This window comes from Solanum verrucosum, unplaced genomic scaffold (genome assembly GCF_900185275.1).
Source record: "Solanum verrucosum unplaced genomic scaffold, falcon-dt-bn FXZP01000255.1, whole genome shotgun sequence".
Classification (NCBI taxonomy): domain Eukaryota; kingdom Viridiplantae; phylum Streptophyta; class Magnoliopsida; order Solanales; family Solanaceae; genus Solanum; species Solanum verrucosum.
Window position 1 is genome coordinate 583,824 of NW_026020006.1, and position 22,972 is coordinate 606,795.

Here is a 22,972-nt window from a genome sequence, read left to right on the forward strand (position 1 = left end):
TTCTTTCTTTCTCTCGGAAAATGGATGAATTGAGCTATGTCTTTATTGACTGTCTTATTTTTTCTGCTCCATGTTTTTGTTTATCAACTAAAATGATTTTTTCTTCCTCAATCAGCCTTCCATTTCATGGAAGTTTTGCTACAACAGGAGGCTTAACAAGCAGCAATACCAATCTTACTAGTAATACCTCCTTTTGTGAGGCTAGTCTATAGCATCAAAAAGAGAGTAATTGTCTTTAATGTCATCCATTTTTTGTTGTTAGGAACTAATGGGTTGACAGTAGATATTATTTTTAGTGGGATTCAACTAGGTAGACACATATTCTATGAAGAAGAGTTAGGCTTAATTGTTTTTATCTCTAACCTATTTTTCATCTTCATCATATAACTCGATCTATTTGCTGAAACGGAACCTAGAAACAGATTGATGAGGAAAATCGTGAAGAGATACGTGTATGTCGTTTTTGTTTTGTCATACTACGAACGCATGCTAGCATTGATAATACCACTCATACCGGCAATTATGGGTGCTTACTTAATAGTAAGACTCTAGAGTTAATTAATTTGATATTACTTTTGTTCATTATGATATTAAATGATTATATTATGTCTTTGTTAGGTATTTTGCTATAATGATCCCCTACAGATTGATATGATTCCAGTAGGTATTATATCTTTATTATTATTATTATGTGCTAATTCTAATTTTTTTGCATGCAGGTCAACTGGGACGCACACCTAGAATAAGTTGTTTATGTTATTTCTTATGTTTATAGTATTAGGAGGAGTATTATATTTGTTAAGTTGTTGTAGTTCTGTTTATGTTATTAGCATGAGTATTGTATATGTTAAGTTGTTGTGGTTCCGTTTATGTTATTCAATTTGCATTCCTTGAACCTTTTCTTTCATTAGTCAATGCAACTCTTCCTATTCTCTAAAATATTAATTAATTAGTCTACATTTGATTATTCAATGCAACTCTTCCTATTCTCCAAACTATTTATTTCCCCTAATTAATTGGTCTACATTTGATTATTTAGGAAACCTACCATCTACGAATCCTAATTTGCTTCGACCTACTAGTCCAATTCTAAAGGATCTACTCCATAGATCATAGTTCTCATAACTTGTTAGCTGTAGTGAGATTAAGAAACTACCTGGAGTATCAGTATGTTGAAGATAGAGTGGGTAATTGTGATCAATCACTGGAAACGAGGTTGTGCCAGTAGTACCATTACCAGCTCCACCATTATCAACTCTGTCACTTTCACTTGAACCACCAATTGCCATTACAATGACTTTGGATGCTTTTTTCGAAATCACCTTTGACTATTAGTGAATCAGAGCATCAGGAGTCGATTTTATGCCTTTAAACTAGCTACGATCACAACTCTTATACCATGATAATTCCATAGATAGAGTTTAAGCTATACATATTTACAGAAGAGAAGAGGGAGAATTAAAGAAGATGAAGAGAATATTATTCAGAGAGAGTTCTGTTACATTGAATCTAGACAGTCTATAAGATCACACAATTTTAACTATCTCTATATACATGTACTACTCAACTAACTCTTAGTAACTAACTAATGCCACATCAGCTTTCTTCTAACTAACTAATCGATCACTTCACACCATATAGCTTGTTAGCTCCTTTCACTAATCAACAAATTCATTTTTACTATTTGGCAATTGATTAAAGCCATTTGCTTCTGCGAAAGCATTGTAAAAACATGGAATGCTTCTTCACTCACGTGGTGAACTATTTTTAATGCTTGATGCTGAATTAACTTAATTTTAATCAATCAGCTGAAATAAATGGAATGCTTCACACACTTTTTCAACTTATCTCTACTCATACATACAATATAATAATTAATTATGAATATGCATGGGAGTATATAGTGTCTTACAAGAAAGAGCTTCTGACGGTTACATGGTGTGAGATCCACTACCATGCATCACACCAATATAGTGTGAGCATTTGAGAATCACACCATTAGGGTAATATTTGAGGGTATCACACCATTAGGGTAGTATAGTGTGAGCATTAGAGGGTATCACACCACTAGGGGAATATAGTGTGAGCATTTGAGGTGGGATCCACTAGGCAATGCCACTTGAGTCGGTTTCTTTCTCTTATATAAGACACTCAAATTCATTCTTCTCTCCACAGTCCGTCCACACTACTCCCTTTCTTCTCTTCTTCTCTATTTTCTTTCTTTCTCTCGGAAAATGGATGAATCGAGCTATGCCTTTATTGACTGTCTTGTTTTTTCTGCTCTATGTTTTTGTTTATCAACTAAAAGAATTTTTTCTTCCTCAATCAGCCTTCCATTTCATGGAAGTTTTGCTGCAACAGGAGGCTTAACAAGCAGCAATATCAATCTTACTAATAATACCTCCTTTTGTGAGGCTAGTCTATAGCATAAAAAAGAGAGTAATTGTCTTGAATGCCATCCATTTTTTGTTGTTAGGAACTAATGGGTTCACACTAGATATTATTTTTAGTGGGATTCAACTAGGTAGACACATATTCTATGAAGAAGAGTTAGACTTAATTGTTTTCATCTCAAACCTATTTTTCATCTTCATCATATAACTCGATCTATTTGCTGAAACGAAACCTAGAAACAGATTGATGAGGAAAATCGGGAAGAGATGCGTGTATGTCGTTTTTGTTTTGCCATACTACGAACGCATGCCAACATTGATAATACCACTCATACCGGCAATTATGGATGCTTACTTAATAGTAAGACTCTAGAGTTAATTAATTTCATATTACTTTTGTTCATTCTGATATTAAATGATTATATTATGTCTTTGTTAGGTATTTTGCTATAATGATCCCCCACAGATTGATATGATTCCAGTAGGTATTATATCTTTATTATTATTATTATTATGTGCTAATTCTAATTTTTTTGCATGCATGTCAACTGGGACGCACATCTAGAATAAGTTGTTTATGTTATTAGGAGGAGTATTGTATTTTTTAAGTTGTTGTAGTTCCATTTATGTTATTAGCAGGAGTATTGTATTTGTTATGTTGTTGTGGTTTCGTTTATGTTATTCAATTTGCATTCCTTGAACCTTTTCTTTCATTAGTCAATGCAACCCTTCCTATTTTCCAAAATATTATTAATTAGTCTACATTTGATTATTCAATGCAACTTTTCCTATTCTCCAAACTATTTATTTCCCATAATTAATTGGTCTACATTTGATTATTCAATGCAACTCTTCCTATTCTCCAAACTGTTTAGGAATGAATAATGCACACTTAAATTTGATTAATGGGTAAGGGATACATTAGAGTGGTCCTACATATATATAATTTTTTCATATTCTTCAAGAAGGGTTCGATCAAGATTTGAAGTCGAAAAATAAAGGAAGAGTATTATAACCAACTTCATGTAATTGAGTAAAATTTATACAAAAACTTCAATTATTTTGTCTGAAATTTAATTTTGACAAAACAACGAATAGACTTACGAAAATTCGTGAATTTCGATTATACTTTAAATAAGAATCCTCAAATTGGTTATTTGTGCACTATTAGTGCAAATATGCACACATAAAGTTCTAGGCCCATCAAGATTCCTGGCCCTGGTGATAAGCCCATTACATGTGAGGCCCATATCAATGATAAGACAAAACTAAAGGCCCATATTGATGAATTGACATACGTGGGCCTCATTATTGATAAGACTAACTTTATTAAAGGCCCACTTTGTTGCCCCACAGATTTCTTCTTATCCATTTTGTCAAAATCATTGGATTCATCCACTTACACACTTCTCGAAAAAATCGCATGTTTTATCTTTCAAACGGATCAATCTTTGATTTCTGCTCTTCAAATAAGCTAGCTTAGTGAGATATACGTTCTTTAAAAATTGAAGTCACGTCTGATTATAGCTTATGATATATTATAATATATACGAAAACATAAACTCATAACGAGGGGTATAAATTAAAGACTAATACAAATAAGGACAAAAGTGTAAATGACCCTTGATTAAGAGGATGTCTTGCAAAAATGATATAAGAGCGCCCAAACTAGAGCCCCATCTAAGTCTATTTATATTCGAAATTAGCGATCACTAGCCACTTTTCGATTATATCTTCACAAAAATAGTAATTGCCATATAATTTTTTTTTTGCGTAATTTAAAATTCTACGACAATGGATATAAAGTGATTATGAATTTTACTCATCAAGAGAGTTAGAGACAAAATTCGAAAATGCCAATTTTTTGATGATCGATTGGGTGTCGAAAATTTCCGATCCTAATTGGTTTTTCTAGTTAAAACTCATTCTCTAATAGCTCTAGGATAATTAAAAAAATTCTACACATTGATTTCGATTCTAGGGACAACATGCTTGATCCCGCTTATATAAAATCAAATCAATACGTTTTAAGAATAAATAGACAACAAGATGGCCGTCGAAAACTTTTCTTGAATTGTTACATCGGCATAAACATGATACTAATTAATCTACGTCATAATAAAAAGTATGGACATTTTAGGCTAACCAAATTGAAACTAAAACAAAGGCCAATTAAAGTATACATTAAAACGTATTGTTGGGGTTGAAAGTTGAAAGGTTAGTGCACGTGAAAATGTTGTTCATAAGCCAATGTCATGCATATGCAAGCAAATAAGTATCGAAATGAGTCATGGTAAGATGATTGAGATCTCTATATTTTAAATTAAAAGTCTTGAATTCAAATTTTTAGAAATGATTCTTTTTTGTTGTTGAAGGAGTTATCTTGAAAAATAAACCTTACAATATACGAATTTAAATTTAATCAACTTTCAATATAAATATCGATCAAAATAAGGTAGAAATAGGAAAGAAAAACAGCTCGATTATATGTCCCATTTTAATGAGTGTTATAAATGTTGCAACACTTACGTAACAAACCTCTACCAAAAGTAGCTTATGTTAGGTCCAATAGATTTAGAAATAGGGTTTTTACCCCAATGGTTGGCCAAATTATTGATTGTTTATTTTTCCTAATCGATATACATAGATTTTTGACTAAATATATATTATACCTATATTATTTATTTGTTATTTTTTTAGTGTAAGCAATTAGGTGATCGATCGAGCAACTATTTAGGTTAATTATTCTTTGAAAGAAACGGATAAGTAATGATTTAAAGTTATTTCAATAAAAGTAAATTATCGTCATATTTTACTATTTTATTTCACAATTATCCCTGATACATGCAATAGAATCAACAACTATATATTGTCAAGGCGTGTCTAACGAAAAGAAGAAAAAGAGGAAGGAAACTACGTTTAAGTTAAAGTTAGAGGTGAATAACCATTTGAAGCTAATTAACTTGCGACGATATTATAGATTCGTTGCTAAATTCTATTTTTTTTAATGATAAAACTATCCTCACATATTCAAGATATGTATTTTTTTGTAAATTATTTTTTTATTATGGATACATTCACCTCAGTTCTCACCCCATAAATTTTCGTAACATTTCATTAATTTGTTTGAAAAAATAATAAGTATCATTATCTTTTAATTGGAATATGAATGCCAAAGAGTGCCCTCTCTTTTTTGTGTGGATAATTTAGTGATTTTACATTTATGTATATTAATTTTGAAGGGAATACATTTTTATTATTATTTAATTAGATTAGTTGTTATATTTATTAAATTTTAATTAAGTATAAGGGTAAAGTTGTAATCTAACTTTGAAGATAGATGCTTCCTACTTTGAATAATGTAGGATGATGATTTTTATTGATGTACACCATGAAATTTATAGTAATTTACTATACCTCCAAAGGAAGATATACTTATGCATTCCGATTATATTTTTTATAACTTTAGCAAAATACTAATTCACTTTGTACCATTTTAAATATTCTTTTATTAATCCTCATGGATTGTGCCCAAAGACTATATTATTAAAGTGGGAAATTACAAGTGTAAAGTTGAATTCTCATTTTTATATATATTTTTGATGTTTTAGTTTTCGAGTGGAAAAAAAAACTTTTTCAATTAATTAACTATGAAAAGTCAAATAATTATCTTTGCTTTATATACCCATAACCAACATAAAAGTCAAATATATGACAACCTACAACAAGAATTAGGTCATATATAACAAGACAATAATATGTTTCAATTCTCATGAAAAGAAGAAAATTGACCATGACATTTAATAGTCAATTAGAAATATGTAACATATTCAATATTCATTAACAAGCTAAGGTACCTATTAAGGAATAAATCTAGACAACAATATATATGAATACTACTACTAGAATCATTTGAAAATTCAAAATTCGAATCCAACTCCATTCTATGCGGACTCCCAATTTCCCATAACTTCAATGAACACCTTGAACTTTATGTCAAATATTAAATAAGTAATTTTGGAGAGATCAAACTCTCGTTGAAAGTAATTATTTCAACCATGTCTTGATGTTGAATTAATGGATGAGAAAACCGTCCTTTGGATGTGCTTAATAAATCATGCATGTAATCGCCGCAATGATATAGTACATCACCATCTGCAAACCTATAAATAGGTTTGACGAACCGAATATGTGAAATATTTATTTTAAATATTTGAGTCCAAGATTCCTTGACACCGTAGTCTTTCATTGCCCACAATATAAAAGTTTCCTCCCCACCAACCTTACAAGCCGAAGAAAAGCAAAGCATTCCATCTAATACTGAAACATGATTGCTCTCCGTGGTAGAAAGTGAAAGATAAGAGTACATTTGCTCTGACAACGGTATCTCTGTACATACCTCATTTGAAATATTGAATGAAGCAACACCAAAACAACAAGGAATCCAATGAAATGCTCCATGTACAAATGACAATGTATCCCTAAAACGAGAACCAAACCTTTTCTTCAAAGTGTGAGGTGCCTTCATATCAACATTAGTTCTCCAAGAACCACTTCTTAGTGCGATGACTTTTTACATGTAAGAGCTTTTAAAATTAATTATCTTTTTATTTGTTAGATCTATCATATAGCTAGCTAGATCACCCAAAAGTAGTTGGTGTTTGTTACATTTAGATCCATATTTGAAGCATGCAAATTAAATGGTCCTTGGGATTTTTCAATTTTTCCTAAAAAATTTTCAATTGTGGAGGTGAGAGTAGGGATGGCAATGGGGCAGGGAGGGATATAGCATTTGCGGGTACGATGCAGGTTCAAAAACTTTTATATAAAAGGTATAATACCTAAATATTTCCTTTAACTTGATATCATGTTATGAATAGAGTTGACTCTGTAAGGGCCTATGGGCTATTAGAGACTTTTATTAGGGATCCAGGCCCAATAACCATTTGTTAAAAAGGACTAGGAGTTAGAAGAACGGTTATGAAAATTAAGTCAAAGCTTTGGCTGTCAGTTATCTCTCATCTCCATTCTCGGTTCTAGTATCTCTTCCACTTCTGATTACCTTTTTACTCTGTTACTGATTAGATTCTAAGTTGTAACTCGTATTCAGTGATGAGTGCTTGTGTTGGAAATCGGGTTTGTTTCACATCAACTCACATTTATGTCCTGCAACTTTGGGTGTGCACAAGTAGATACTTAAACTTGTATACAATTGAGCAAATAGACACACACGTATTATGTGACATCCTACATGACAATTTTCATCCTACGTGGTGTCCTATGTGTATTATGTCATGTAGGACTTGTGTGTCTACTTGTTCAACTTTGTACAAATTAAAGTGTTTTTTATGCATACCCAAAGTCAAAGGGCATAAATATGAAATAAAGTCAAGTTGAAGGGCACATTTATGTATTATGCGTATATAAAAAGTCGGCAGGGCGGGGCAGTTTATCTCATTTTTGTTGACTTATATATCATTTTCTTCTAGTTATAGATTACTTTTAAAATAAATATGTAATTAATTATATCATCCAAGAAAATAAGTACCATAAATATTGCTTCTATAGTTGAAAAAGTTTGTATGGGACGTTGAAAACTTGGAAGCAAGTTGTAGGTTTGTAAATAGAAAAATGAGCAAAGAAGTGTATATATGTTCAAGATATTAGGTGGTGTGGTCCCCAATCCGACGACATAGCGTAAGCTTAATGCATCGGACTGCTCACAACAACTACCTTTGTCGTTTTGTTTTGAGGACAATTTGTTTTTCCCTTTCTCTATATTCTTCCACTCTCCTTAATTTTTCGATCTCCTTAAAAAGTTTGGGAGATCCTAAAGAGGGGTAAAAAAAACGAGTAAATATCAACAATACTCTTCTAGTTTAGGAGAAAATGGACCCTCAAAGGAAACGAAATAATCTCAACTTTATGACAAATTCTATCCTGATCTCTACATTCACGAGCATTGTCAAGCGTTCATACTTTTGTAGACCAGCTAGTATACGTTAAAGAAGTGAGAGTACGACAAACTTCTCTATAGAGTAAAGTGAACAAGTAATACGGAACAAATGAAACTTACTAATTGAATATATATATATATATAAATGAATTAAGATCATCAAACAACCAAAACTCTTTGCCCTCTCAAGGTTTTCAATAGAAAATGAAAACATTAACAAAAAAACAGAAAAACAAACATAGAATACAATATCACAAGCTGCATTCCTTTCATCAATGTTGTTGTTTTTGGAAAATCAGAAGCATTTTCTGTGGACGATGGACGGACCTGATTCATCGTACTCCGCCTTTGCAATCCACATCTGCAGACAAAATAGCTAGAAAACTCCATCATAGTACTCCTTCTATTCATTTTTACTTGTCATATTTTGCTTCTCGAGAGTCAAATTGTATGGACTTTGACCAACTTATAGTATTGAAGTGATCTAATTCAGTTTAGCTTTGAAAATTAGTCAAACTGACTCTCGTGAAGGGAAACATGATGAGTAAAAGTGAACGGATGGAATATGAAACAAAGATAGATGCAAACCTGCTGGAAGGTGCTGAGGGAAGCCAAAATAGAACCTCCAATCCAGACACTATATTTTCTTTCTGGTGGTGCAACAACCTTAATCTTCATGCTGCTTGGAGCCAATGCAGTAAGTTCTTTGCTCATTCTATCGGCAATACCGGGGAACATGGTAGTACCACCACTGAGAACAATGTTACCGTAGAGGTCCTTTCTGATATCAACGTCACACTTCATGATCGAGTTGTATGTGGTCTCGTGGATTCCAGCTGCTTCCATTCCAATCAGTGAAGGTTGGAATAGGACCTCAGGGCAACGGAATCGTTCAGCACCGATGGTAATGACTTGACCATCGGGAAGCTCATAGCTCTTCTCAACAGAAGAGCTGGTCTTTGAAGTCTCGAGTTCTTGTTCAAAGTCTAAGGCTATGTAAGAGAGTTTTTCTTTCACATCCCTGACGATTTCTCGCTCAGCTGTGGTGGTGAATGAGTAACCACGCTCAGTGAGGATCTTCATCAAATGATCAGTGAGGTCACGACCTGCCAAGTCGAGACGAAGAATGGCATGTGGGAGGGCATATCCCTCATAAATTGGGACAGTGTGGCTGACACCATCACCAGAGTCCAACACAATACCTGTATAAACCTTAATGAATTAGCGCCATAGGGCAGAGTAGAGTGTACACATACCTTACCTCGAGGCTATTCAGCATGCATCAGACATAAATAAAAGTTCCTTTTCATGAATGAAGATTTGCTTACCGGTGGTACGACCACTGGCATACAGCGAAAGAACAGCTTGTATAGCAACATACATAGCTGGAGTATTAAAAGTCTCAAACATAATCTGTGTCATTTTTTCACGATTAGCTTTCGGATTAAGAGGTGCTTCAGTTAGGAGGACAGGATGCTCCTCTGGTGCAACACGAAGCTCGTTATAGAAAGTATGATGCCATATCTTCTCCATATCATCCCAATTGCTGACAATACCATGCTCAATCGGGTACTTCAACGTTAAGATACCTCGCTTTGATTGAGCTTCATCTCCTACATAAGCATCTTTTTGACCCATACCAACCATCACACCAGTATGACGCGGACGACCAACAATACTAGGGAATACAGCTCGTGGAGCATCATCTCCCGCAAACCCAGCCTACATATTGAAACATCATCAGACTCTACTTACTTTATAACTATCATCAAATCTATGTTCCCCAGACTCTTCAAAAATGTGGACAGGTGCAGCATATCGGATCCTCCAAAAGTAGTGCATTCTTGGAGGATCCGAAACAGATACAACAAACATCCTCAAGAGTCCGAGCAACATCCTGCAGCATTAACTCTGTTCTATATATACAATTTTCAGCTTACCTTAACCATTCCTGTTCCATTGTCACAGACGAGTGGCTGAATATCTTCGCCTTCTGCCATCTTATGTTACTTCCTACATTGAAAACTGAATCTTTAGTAAAAATACACAGCTTCAAAGACATAACGTTAGAAGTTCCAACATCGGTTGTAGGATGGGAAATTGGTCTTCTTATATAGCTTTGGGCAATCTACGCCTCGTGAACTACCTTTCGAGGTTGAATTAGGTCCAAACTCCATTTCTTAACATGGCATCAACGTCAGGCTCATCCTAGTGCTTGGTTTATCTGATGATGTTGTCTACGCTATAATTGACAGGCTCGGGTGTGCAGGGTGTTAAAATTCCCACATTGATCGATCGTACAATCCTCATCTCATGAACTAGATTTTAGGGTTGAGTTAGACTAATTAACGTACATTTCTTAACCTATAATCAACATTTCTAAATAGCAATTGACCTAGAACAAATTATCAAATATCAAAATCCCCTAAAAGTTACTAGCAACAAATCAATTAAACATAAGTTATATTCATCAAATTACAATTTATTCGTATTCATCGATCTAGCTACTTACACAACTCATGATTCACATAAATCAGATGCAAATCAAACACGTGAAAAAAGTTTTCCGATTTTGCTATCACAGATTCATATCGTGGAAAACAACATCTCGTAGAAATGCAAGGTAAGACTACGTCTACATAATCAGATTTGAAACATGTGCACCTACCTATACATTTTCTTTTATAATTATGATGTGTATGCCACCTAGATTACTCCACGAATACCTATCACCTCCCACCAACAACATATTCATACATATAAATCATTTACTAAAACTCATAAACTCAAAATCTTAAATCCAATTTCACAACACAAACAAATTAATAGATTGAATCATGAAATATAACAAAAAAAAAAATGTACCTTTGGGAGATTTGGAATTGGAGAGAGTTTTTTTTTTTTTTCTTTTTTTTTTTTTGTGTATTCCTTATTGGAGAAAATAGAAGAAAAATTGGAAGGGTTATATTGAAAATGGAGAATAAATATCAACCGTTGGATTGAATAACAGAATTGATCAAACGGATGTTAATGATACATCGTGAGGGGTTATCATTTTGTTTCATTAAGTGGTCCCTACTGGCCCCACTTATTTCGCTTTTTCTCTCTTTTTTTGCTTTTTAGAAAGAAAAAAAGTTATTTTTTTTAATTTTAATTACATTTTACTCGAGACAGGATCAATCGAAAATAGTTTATCTACAATCATTAGGTAAGAATAAGGTTGTGTACATATTTTTCTTTCAGACCTCAGTTAAGAGATTATACAAAATATATTATTATTATTATTATTGTACTTAGTTAACAAAATAATTTATACATATATTATATTCCCTCAATGTACCTTACGTGATTAACAAAATTAGCCTTTAAATGTCAAAGATAATCAAGAGTTGATAGTTAAAACAATCGTATTAGTGTCTTCGTAGCTTTGAATTCTATTGGGGCAAATGCATGAAGACTGAAAAATCTTTGATCTGTGTATCATTGTTCATGTTTGGAATGACACTAATCATATCAAATCTCAATTTAATATCATAAATGGATATTGAATCTTGAAAATATTTTTAGTGTCTACAAAATCTGATTTCATTTTATTAAGTACACAAGCCATAGACTCATTAGTTGGAAAGTTAGTTAACAAAGAGAGAGTGGGGGCCAGCACCAAGATTATGGATCAAATTATTTTTATATAACATTGTGTCTGGTCGGCTTTCGAACATTTTAACTAATTTCATCTACTTCTTATAAGTATAAGTACTAAAATCACTTAAGTCCTTCATCGAAATTTAAAATTGAGAGCTCATGATTCACAACATGCTTCATTAACTATTAAGTCACACCGTTGAATGCACACAAATCTGCTAGACCAGATTTATTTTTATATAGCATTGGTTTCCAGTCAACTTTTGAACATCTTAACTAATTTCATCGGATATCTACTACATTTAATTAGTACAAGTACTAAAATCACCTAAGTCCTTCACCAAAATTTGAACATGAGAGCTCATGATTCACAACCTGCTCCATTAACTATTAAGTCACACCGTTGAATGCACACAAATTTGCAAGGAGGTCAACCCAAACCTATGATTTAGTTGTTGATGAAGTCATGTTCCGATCAAGGTTTAAATTCTCAGTTTTAAAATAGTCCAAGTATACACAAGCTGGTTCGAGTCTCGGATATTTCTACAAACAAGGAGGATCTATAGCTAAGGCCCCTCCTATTTGAGGCCATATGGCTACCTAACACCATCCTTCTATAAATTAGTAAAAGAAAAGTATAGTGTGGGGGTCATATTCCATAGTCATTCCAGCTTTTTGTAAAGACTTCTAAAGATGCAAAAACCATGTGTGATTGTCTTAAAAAGATGTTTGCCTTCTTTTTTTTTTCTCTTCTTATGATTAAAGCATTTTAATACAGCAATTGCACACTTTAGCACATGTCAATCCAACTTAGAGACTCAAATACTTTTTTCTCATAATACAGTTGTCATCTCCAACATTTTTGGGCTGGAGTTCAATATCAAACAAGTTGAACCTTTATATGTTCATTTTCTTTCAGTACTAGATTTATATATAATCGTGGTGTCTGAACCAACTTACGTGCAACTCAACTAATTCCACATAATACTTGCTAACCTTCAACCAACACAAGTACCAGATGACTCTATTCATCCCACCAACACAAGTAGCAGATAACTCTGTCCATCAAGACCTGAACATCATATACTTGTCATCCTTTGTTTTACCATCTAGATCCATTATTTGATGGATCTTTACAATAGGACAACAAAGAGAAATGGCACTGCTACATCGATTTAAACTTGATGGATTCAACCTATAAATTTTCAAGACGATACTCTTATACTTTTGAGATTATGGGTGCAAAACTAAATACTTCATGAAAAATTGGGGATTTCTTCACACATCTATGTTCTGTGTCGACAATACTGAGTTCAGTTGAACCTACTGTAGATAGGCTACATCTGCCTCTGTGGTTCTGCCTGTATGATGCATGTGAGTTTCTTGCAGACTGGTATATATTATAAGATCACTTTCATAACTCATAAACAATAGATATAAAAAAAGATGGTTCTTGAAGCCATCACAAAGAAGTGAGAACTACAAATATCATGGAAGTCAGATCATCTGGTATAATAAGAGGTAAGACATGGAACAGTAATACAAAAGAAAAATCTGAGTATTGCTTCCTTTAGTGAGAAACATAAACCTTCAAAAGTTGCAGGTTCACAGAAAATGATCAACTAAATAAATAACTCTCGGGCTTTCTCACATTGTCGAGGAAATGGTCTACAGGAAAGGAGGCAATATCACCCATCGTCGAGGATACTTTGGTCTTCCTTCCTTTCCATCAAAGAGCTGCGAAGAAAAGGTACCAAAGTTAAGAACCAGAAGTAATGATACAATAAGATAGAAGCATCCCGATAAGCACAAACGAATATTTGCTTATAGCACATACATTGCTAGTTAGGAGTTAAACTGTTTTGTCTAGAAGCATCACTGTTCAGCAAAGTAGCTTATAAGTTGACTTAAAAGAGCAAAAGAAAACTTATTTACAGTAGCCATCCTATCTGTTGTACTCATGCATATGGTTAGATTCTCTATAAAATGGACCGTGTTAAGTCTGAGCTCTGAACTGTCTACTGTGACAATAAGCAAATTGTAGAGAGCTTTCGAAATAGAATAAGAGTTTCATATATCTAAGTTCTCTCTAGATGACAAATTCATATGTTTTGGGAAGAATAAGTTTGTATTTTCTATCCTTAGGTCACCCTTTTTTCCCTGTGAAGTGCAGTGCATCAGCAGAAAGAAGCTGCTAGAATAGAATAGATAATATCTGTTCGAAATAGAATCACACGCATCCAATTTTGAAGTCTACTAATGAAAGAAGGCTGGTAAGAACCCACAATGAAGATTTAATCATAGGATGCTTGTAAATCCTAAGGAATTTACGCTGTGGTTATTCTAGTAAAAACCTTCTTTGTTCCTTTTTAAAAATAAGAAGAATGTGGCCAAACAAACCATAGTTTACCTTCTTCAAACGGCGATGCTTTCCAAGAGCCCAGTTAGTCATAATGCTAGCAGCAACAATCATGAAGATATAGCCTGCAACAGTCTGAGTAGCAACGTTGAAGCCCAACCACTGGTAGATCTCTGTTGTGTAATTTGCACAGGTGACAATATTGAACAAGAAGCCACGGGGTATTTGGTAACCTCCATTACCACTGGGACTTCGAAGATTTCTCAACAATAAATGGCAATACAAGTTTGCCACTTGACAAACTATCCCAAATCCAAATCCAATCTTCATCTGGAGATCACTAACAGGAGTATAAAGAGGATGATTCACGAAGTAAGCAATGAAAGCTCCAAAAGACCAATAATAGGCACAGTTCCGAAAAACATTGGCAATTGGAGAAGTGGCGTGGCTGAAGCGGTGCACAAAGAAGGTCTCCATGATCCGTTTGAAGTAGTGGAAACACCAGTAATACAAGGCATAAGTCTGAACAGGGTGGATAACACGCTCTTCTTTGTAGCCAAAATACTTGTAGACTGGGAAGTAGTAAAAGATAGGATAGAGTAGCAGAGGACCCAGATACTCAAAGAAGAAAAGTGTACTATACTTGACTTGTGGACCCAGATCCTTGAAAACTACAGTTAATTCACCTGTGCTCCCCTTAGTATACTCACTTAGGCTCTTCTGGTAGTGAAGAACAGTTGGCCTCTCTTTTGATCCAGGTTGAACAGGCAAAGTGAGTCGTTGTCTAGAAGGATAGAATTTTCTGGCTGTTGAGATCAGAAGTAAACAATATTTTAATAAAGTCAAACTCATAATAATGCAACTTCTAGAAATAAGAAACTGGCATCAACAAAAGACAAATAGCAATCCGCAATTTATCCAATGGATTAATCCTTGCCACTATGCGTTCAATTTCAAACCGCATGAAGTGCTAGATAGTAATCAGTAATGTTTTGATTATTACATGTCATAACTATCCCATAACAATGTCAAAGCACAGACATAGAAATGATTAAAAGATTCAATAAAGAAAATGCTTGATTGTAAGCTGCACAACTGGGAATGACATGTTGACATGGAGCTAAAACAAACCTTGCATGTACGTAATTCATCATTCATTAAAAAAGTGAAACCGTATACAATCATTTTAAAGCAAGAAATGTACCATAACATGATTGAGAAAAATTTAGCAGATAAAAATATCCAGTTTGATACAAACCTTTGCAGAAGCTAGATTAATACAAACTCTTTAACCACGGGTCACATGTATCAAGTAACGAGTACCAACTACTTTGAGGTGAATCAGCTTAGAACAGCATCCTCACTTCTTACACAACTTATGATCCTCCTATATGGACTAATTCTAAGAATTTCTTCTTTCGGTTCAGTTTATGCGAAAATTGTTTAGATGCTCTACAATAGTTATCAGATCAGTTATCACTAATCAATACAATGTAATTGAACAAGTATAAATTGTTAAAATGAAGTCAAACGGTGCTTCTCCCCTTTACTCTTTTATTGCACATATTAGGTTCTAAAACTTGACAACATAAAACTTAAAGGAGATCATGAAATGTACCGCAATCATGCCATTTTAAGTTGAACCACATTTAGGTTGAACTTTTCAATACAGAATTGATATCAGTATCAATTAGTTCGAAAATTGACTATGATACTTGTACAATGAAAAAATCATTTTATAAATCCCAGTTAAATTGATGACTATATTTTCAAATTGTCATTATAATATATATAGAAAGCACAATGAAAATAAACAATTAACATAAAAACATGGACACCTTATCAACTTGCTTTATATCTCCAAAACCACTCTATATATGTACAAAAAACAAAGACACACGCACACAAAGATAAAATTTTCTTATTTCTGACGAAGAAATCAAATCGTAAGAATCATTAATAGAGTAGAATCACAACTTAAAAATTGAAACCATAAATTAATTAATCCTTGACATGATCAATCAGTAGAGCACTAAAAGTTCCTGGTAATGCACAAATCAATTTAAGCTAAATGCATGGTAAAAGCTATTACATCTTCCTCCTCAAATTACTCTACCTTTTCATTTAGTCAAGTCCCTCAAGGCAGATATGATAGATATTTTCCTCTTGCAAAGCAAAAATATTGGAACATCAGAGCGAAATAACTATCAGGGAACTTTCCAAGGGACGGATCTTCTATTTTGTTTGAAAGATGCATGAAGTATGAACTAGCAAAACTAAGCTATGATTTACCACATCAAAGGCAAAAAACGCTAGGTGATTTTTACCCATATGTCTATGCCTTGGTGGGAATTGTAACCCATGTCTGTGTTGGTGAGATAAAGCAGACTAAAATAATCCACCTACACAAAGTGGCGGAGCTACATGTATCCAAGGTTGCTGAAAAAATTACAGTGTAGATACGTAATCTTATATTTTCTAATATATATATATTGTGTTGAATCTCCTTGATTTCTTCGTAAGTTTGCTTTTTCATATTTTTTACATCCCTGTGTAAAAATCCTAGTATGCCATTGGATACACGGTTATTAAAAACGAAAATACAACTAAGCTACCATTTTCCTACACAATAACACAGTCAACTGAATATCCTTCAAAAGGTTTAATCTTTCAAATCTCTGACTCAGAATAACACAGCCAATATTACATAACAATAGAAAAAAAATACAGTAGCCACTCACTTCGTTTATGAATTGCCTCCTGCAGATCAGCAACTGTAGCCTGAAACAACAACAACCACCAGAATTACATAACCAAACCAATAAAATATAAAACCACACATCTAAATCCATCATCTTTTTTAACAAATCGACCATTATTCTGCTTAAAATACACATTCATCTAGCATAATTGAGCATCAGTCAAGCTGAATTTCACTAAACAAAAACAAACCCAGATGAGGAAATATGGAAAAACATACAGAATCAGTGACACCAACAAGCAGAACTACATACCAAACAAATAAAACATAAAATACGCGTTCATGTATCAAAATTAAGCTAAATTTCACTAAACAAAAACAAACCCAGATGAGTAAACATACAGAATCATTGAGTTCAAGTCCACCCTTGATGAGTTCTTTGCCGCTACGTGTAACCACCAAAACCTTCATTTTTGCTCCCCAAACTTTGGGATCTAAGAAAAAACAACAATTTTCTGAGAAATGATGAAGAATGTGAGATCTTTGATGGGTCTAGATAAGTAGTAGTAGCAGTATAAGTAAGCAATTAATGGCGGTATAGTAGTTGGGTAGAAAGTAGCTGAACGAACCAATTTTATGTTGGATGAACCACCACCTCCTTCAAAATCAATGTTCAAATTATGAATCAGCCGTACTACTGTTTATTGCCTATTGGGATGAGGGTCCACATCACTGGGCCCATGACCCGGAAAATATCCTACAAGTCCATGTCTTGACGGTCTCGGGATAAAATACGAGATTATTTTATTTTAATTTTTAGCAACTCTATATATGTCGAGTGTCTTTCAAAAACATGCACTTGAGTCGAGAGTCTTTTAGAAACAGTATCTCTACCTCCACGAAGTAGTGGTTAGGTCCTCATATACTCTACCCTCCTCCTCAGATTAGATTCACGAAGTAGTGTTAAGGTCTACATATACTCTACCCTGCTTAGATCCAAGTAGTGGTTAGGTCATCGTATACTCTAGTGTTAAGGTCTACATATACTCTACCATGCTTAGATCCGCTTAGTGGGATTTCACTGAATATGTTGTTGGTGTTGTTATCTTTGTGAAGTAAAGGTAAGATGTTTGTATATTGTTGTTGTCGTCGTCGTCTTTGGTTGAACTTTTAATTTTGACATAAGCATCTCAAGAAGAAAGTCTACTGAAAAACATTACATTGGATTATACATAGGCAATCTCAAGCTTATTAACATTGAAATGAAAGGACTACCAAAAACAGTCTCTGTATATTTACAAAATAGGATAAAGATGCAATATACACCACCATCTCCAAACTCACTTGATTGAACTTTTGATTCCAATATAAACAAACTACAGATTTACCATTGAAACTACAAATCTCACTGTTAGTTCTCAATAAACCAAACATCTACTGAGAAAGTACATTCACTTAATAATTCCAGTGAATATTGAAGAAATAATGAACAGCTTCAACTAAACTAGATCATTATTGTTCCCAAAAATACAAAGATCAACAACATAAGAGCATGGTAACATCACAACACTTGATAACTTACCAAAACGAAAACATCAAGAAGAAGTAACGAAAAACTAGAGACAACCAACAATTATGAAGAATCCAGCATTAGCAAGAAGAAGTTCTTGAACAATACTAGTTCCTTGAGCATCTTTTTATCCCTGTTTATTCAGCAATTTTTGATATATCTTCGTAATCAATAGCCTTGATAACCTTCCTGTCATATATTCCCTTCTCAATTTGTACTCTAGCACTAAAGTTCTTTGTATCAACTGCTAACAGTCTAGCATTTGATGCACGATATGCACCATTAACGATCCTCACAAGACCACCAATTTGGGGAATGACAGTCTCAAGCTCTTCCTGATCAACCCTTAGAACATGCTTAGTTTCAATCATCTCAATCTCCCCAACATACTTATCAATAACCTTGCGAACAATACCCTTTTGCTTATAGTAACCCTTTTCAGCCAAAGCCTTGCTCATTACCTTCACAACTATCCCCACGCATAACCAGTAATCTTTCCTATTACTCCGCTCCTTTTGTTCCTCTTCCTCTCTCATTATCTCATCCAACACTGGGCAACTTTCACGTTTACCATTCTTACCACTGTCCTTGCCTTTTTCTCTCTTCTCATTATCTATCTCATCAAACACGGATTTTGAGCTTCCTGCTCTCTCTTTCACAACAGATTTTGATGTCGAGCCTAATGTTAACTTGATCTTCTGCTCAGTCTCCAATTTCTCCATGAGCATCGGATGCAACTCCACAGAACCATCCATATTTTCCACACCATCCATATTTCCCGCACCCATCAACTGCTCGGCACGCTCTCTTTGCTTCTTTATCTCCCTTTCCTGCTTCTCTTCATCTGCTAGGTCGGCCCTAATTCTCTTGTTTTTCATTCTTTCTTTGAAGAGAGTTTCGGAGTCTCGATCAATATAGGTAATAAACCAACCTTTCGGCGTCTCCTCAACTTTACACTTTCCTGTTTTTCCCAAGTACTTCACAAACTCAGTTAATGTTGCCCATTCAGTAGAATTCATATGGACATGGTGGCGATCAGCTATATACTCATTGTACACAACAGTTGCAGCAACACGACTAAAGCGGTGACTACGCTTCATATGCTCAAGGAATAAGCTCTCAAATTCCTCGGAATAGCCACCAACAATGCGATTAGAGTTCTGACCAAAGATTTCCATTTGACGTTGATGAGACTCACTCATGCAGTGGCACTTGAATCCATTTTCATCTCGACATTGTTTTTGGCACATTTGGCAGTACCATCGCAGCTTCTGCAAGCCCTTTGCTTTTATTCGGTTGGCAATTGCCTTAGGGGTCAAGAAATCATTTTTCCCCATTTGAATTTGGGAAGTTCAAATCGATGGACTTCTTAACAATGTCTGAAAAAATCACCACAACTCAACATCAGTTCTTAAAGAAGCTAGCATTACTAAGGAGTAGACTAGAGAATATAAACAATTAACAGAAGGCCAAGACATCACACAAAAGAAGAGAATGAGCAGATTTTAGGAAAGGCAACCAGTAGTTACAAGTCAGCAGAAAACTAAAGCAGTAAAATTAGAGCTTGACAACAGATAACAGGCATAATATCGAGGCTTTAGATCAAACAAGTTTCTGAATTTAAACAAGAAATATTTACGTTAAATGCAGAAAGTAAACAAATGTAGAGAATTTCGATTGAACTTGTAGATAACAATGATTAACTTGTTATCACTAAGTATGAAAATTAAACCAAGATGAGCAGAGCGGGAGATCGACACGTTAAAGAAACGCGAAAAAGGGAACTTAAGCAATCTATGGGTTTACGAAAAATATCAAACTAAAGGCGTATGTAGAAACCAAGAGCTACACAAAGGCACATCTTGAGCCGAAATTCCAATAAATATTGCTATGTCGGTAGAATAGTATATATTTGTTTTTTTTTTTATATATATATATAGAGAGTTTTTCTAAGGTTAACTATTAATGGAACAAGCTTGGAGCTGCACTAAAACAAGCAGATTGGGACTTGAGGGAGTATTTAACTGAAGAACATGAACAACAGAACAAGATAACACTAGGAACTTGTGATAAAATTTACACAACCTCTAAACATGAGTAAAAAAATATATTAGCAACTTTAGTAAGAGGATGGGAGAAGGAGTAGACACGTTTTATTTTTTTATTTTTTTAGGGCGTCAGTTCAACAACATGGCTATAATGCAGCTAAAGAGACGGAGAATGCTATTCAAGCTAAGTTAGCCACAAAGATGAGGAGACGAACATTTTAAAGCTAAATTAGAGGCAATGTTGCAAGAGCCAACACAAGTTAAGCTAAACATCTCATGATTCCAAGTTTCCAAATAATGCTCTTAATCACATAATCTAAAAAAAAGAAACTAACCATATTCTATAAGTAAACAATCACACAATCCGATGATGTTCAAGGCGGGAGCTAATTAAAACCAAATAACTCATATGAAAATTTGTAAAGAGACGACTACCGAAAAGTGTCGAGTAGCTTTAATTTACACCTAAACTTTCAAGTGACAAGGATGGTTTGTATATAAAGCAAAACTGCTTATCACATGAATCAGGCAAGTTAAAAATTCAAGAGTAAATAGATATACTATAAATTAATGATACTCTTTTAAGATATTCAAAAGGTACAACCAGTAAGGTGTCACAATAGGATTACTTGATTCCTTTACAACATATTTTGGTGTTTCATGCTATTACAACTTCCCGAAAGCTGACTAAGAGACCAAAATTAGACATTCCCCGCAAACTATATGAACATGTAAATGATATTTAAGAAGAAAATGAAGGGGTGACAACAAGATAAAACAAGGAGAGGCATGGCTGAACAGCGGAAGCTTACAAACGAGTCAGATTCCTAGACTATAACAGATGGTTATTAGCAAATATAAAGACATTGTTGGCAGTTTCTCGTTCTTGAAGTTACATATCATGACAAATAACAGAGAGATTATTTCAAGGATTACAAAGAATAATGTCTAAAATGGCACACGCATCTCATAAGCATCATCAAACTAAACCTAATGCATTATCTCAAGAATGGGGAATATTACCTTTATACGGGCAGTGACCTGGAGACAATGAGCAGGGGAGAACAGCGACTTCTCCTACCACGAACGGCAAGCTATGGAACTTAGAATCAGCAAGCTAGATATATAATTTTAAAGTGTAAGATGACTATTGCGTCAGAACTAAGCTCAAAAAACATATCCTCATCCAATGGGCATGGGGAACTAAGTTGGGGTGATTTCGGGGGGAAATCCATTGGAAAATATCAATAGGAAATTTGAATTTTTCTTTCCTCTTTTCCAAGACTAACAGTGAAAGATGGGAAAAAGCTGTCACTTCGTTTATGAATTGCCTCCTGCAGATCAGCAACTGTAGCAACAACCAGAATTACATAACCAAACCAATAAAATATAAAACCACACATCTAAACCCATCATCTTTTTTAACAAATCGACCATTATTCTACTTAAAATACACATTCATGTAGCATAATTGAGCATCAATCAAGCTGAATTTCACTAAACAAAAACAAACCCAGATAAGGAAATACGATTTCGGACGGAATTGAAACGAAAAATCGATATAAGATACTTACCGTTGCTGGAATATTCTGAAACCTTCTCAATTCAAAGGAGGAACGGTGAATCGACGTCGATTGAGGAGAAATTAGGGTTCTTCGCCCTTGTTCTCGCGCAAAGAAGAAGAAGAGAAAAAGGGGAAATAATTGAGGTTATGGGCCGGGTTATAATAGGGGTGATCCAATTAGATTATTAGACTCAAAGTTTCACGGGACCCGTTTCCTTATCAATGAATATAAATGAAATAAATCGAAATTAACTAATTGAGATTCTTAATATTAAAAAAAGTAAACTATATTAGAGGATCATTGAACTCTTATTTGAATTCAAATGCGTATCATAACAACTATTAGGAAGGATTCCAAATTATTCAAGAATAATTACACTTTTGAGTTTATCCTGACTGATAGCTATCTGGTTCTCAATCTCATAGCTCCACAGATATACATGATTATGGTATGGTCTCAGATGTTCGCAACATGATCCCAAACCTTCTAACATACGAGCAATCTTATTAGGCACGTCCAGGTGTTAGGCTTAGTGTGGTCTTTGTTGATTCTCAATTTGTCCACTTATTCGGTTCGATTTTACTATGTACACAACACATTATGTTATTGAAAGTTCTTTTAAATTAACTTAAAACATGTAATAATTAATGAATAAGTCAAGTTATAAAAAAAATGTTACAAATTAGTCAAACGATGATGTAGGGTAGGTTTGACAAGAGATCTCTTTCAATTTTAATG

The 22,972-nt window shown here is 34.1% G+C and overlaps 4 protein-coding genes across 5 annotated transcripts in view; 1 reads left to right on the top strand and 3 right to left on the bottom strand.

The window, feature by feature from the left end:
• Nucleotides 1–22,972, top strand: part of LOC125819642 (UDP-glucuronic acid decarboxylase 6-like) — a 131,488-nt gene that overhangs the window by 38,080 nt on the left and 70,436 nt on the right. Inside the window, exon 1 of one of the 2 annotated variants that reach the window (XM_049499106.1) lies at nt 11,729–11,744. The exons of the other annotated variant lie outside the window; for it this stretch is intronic. The gene's annotated coding sequence lies outside the window, so the exon portion shown is untranslated. Of the gene's footprint in view, nt 1–11,728; nt 11,745–22,972 lie in introns of those variants that run through there. 2 annotated transcript variants of the gene reach the window in all.
• On the bottom strand, nt 8,485–11,270 carry LOC125819639 (actin-58). Its single transcript, XM_049499100.1, has 5 exons — nt 11,215–11,270; nt 10,290–10,362; nt 9,678–10,071; nt 8,938–9,551; nt 8,485–8,710 (listed from the first exon to the last, which is right to left on the bottom strand). Exons 2-5 carry the CDS (start codon nt 10,347–10,349, stop codon nt 8,645–8,647), a joined length of 1,134 nt encoding a protein of 377 aa, XP_049355057.1. The 5' UTR covers nt 10,350–10,362; nt 11,215–11,270; the 3' UTR covers nt 8,485–8,644.
• LOC125819645 (very-long-chain enoyl-CoA reductase) lies at nt 13,398–17,738 on the bottom strand. The gene is made up of 4 exons (XM_049499109.1): nt 17,454–17,738; nt 17,092–17,131; nt 14,402–15,156; nt 13,398–13,728 (listed from the first exon to the last, which is right to left on the bottom strand). Exons 1-4 carry the CDS (start codon nt 17,520–17,522, stop codon nt 13,660–13,662), a joined length of 933 nt encoding a protein of 310 aa, XP_049355066.1. The 5' UTR covers nt 17,523–17,738; the 3' UTR covers nt 13,398–13,659.
• On the bottom strand, nt 18,384–20,032 carry LOC125819636 (KIN17-like protein). Its single transcript, XM_049499098.1, has one exon. It carries the CDS (start codon nt 19,956–19,958, stop codon nt 18,759–18,761), a length of 1,200 nt encoding a protein of 399 aa, XP_049355055.1. The 5' UTR covers nt 19,959–20,032; the 3' UTR covers nt 18,384–18,758.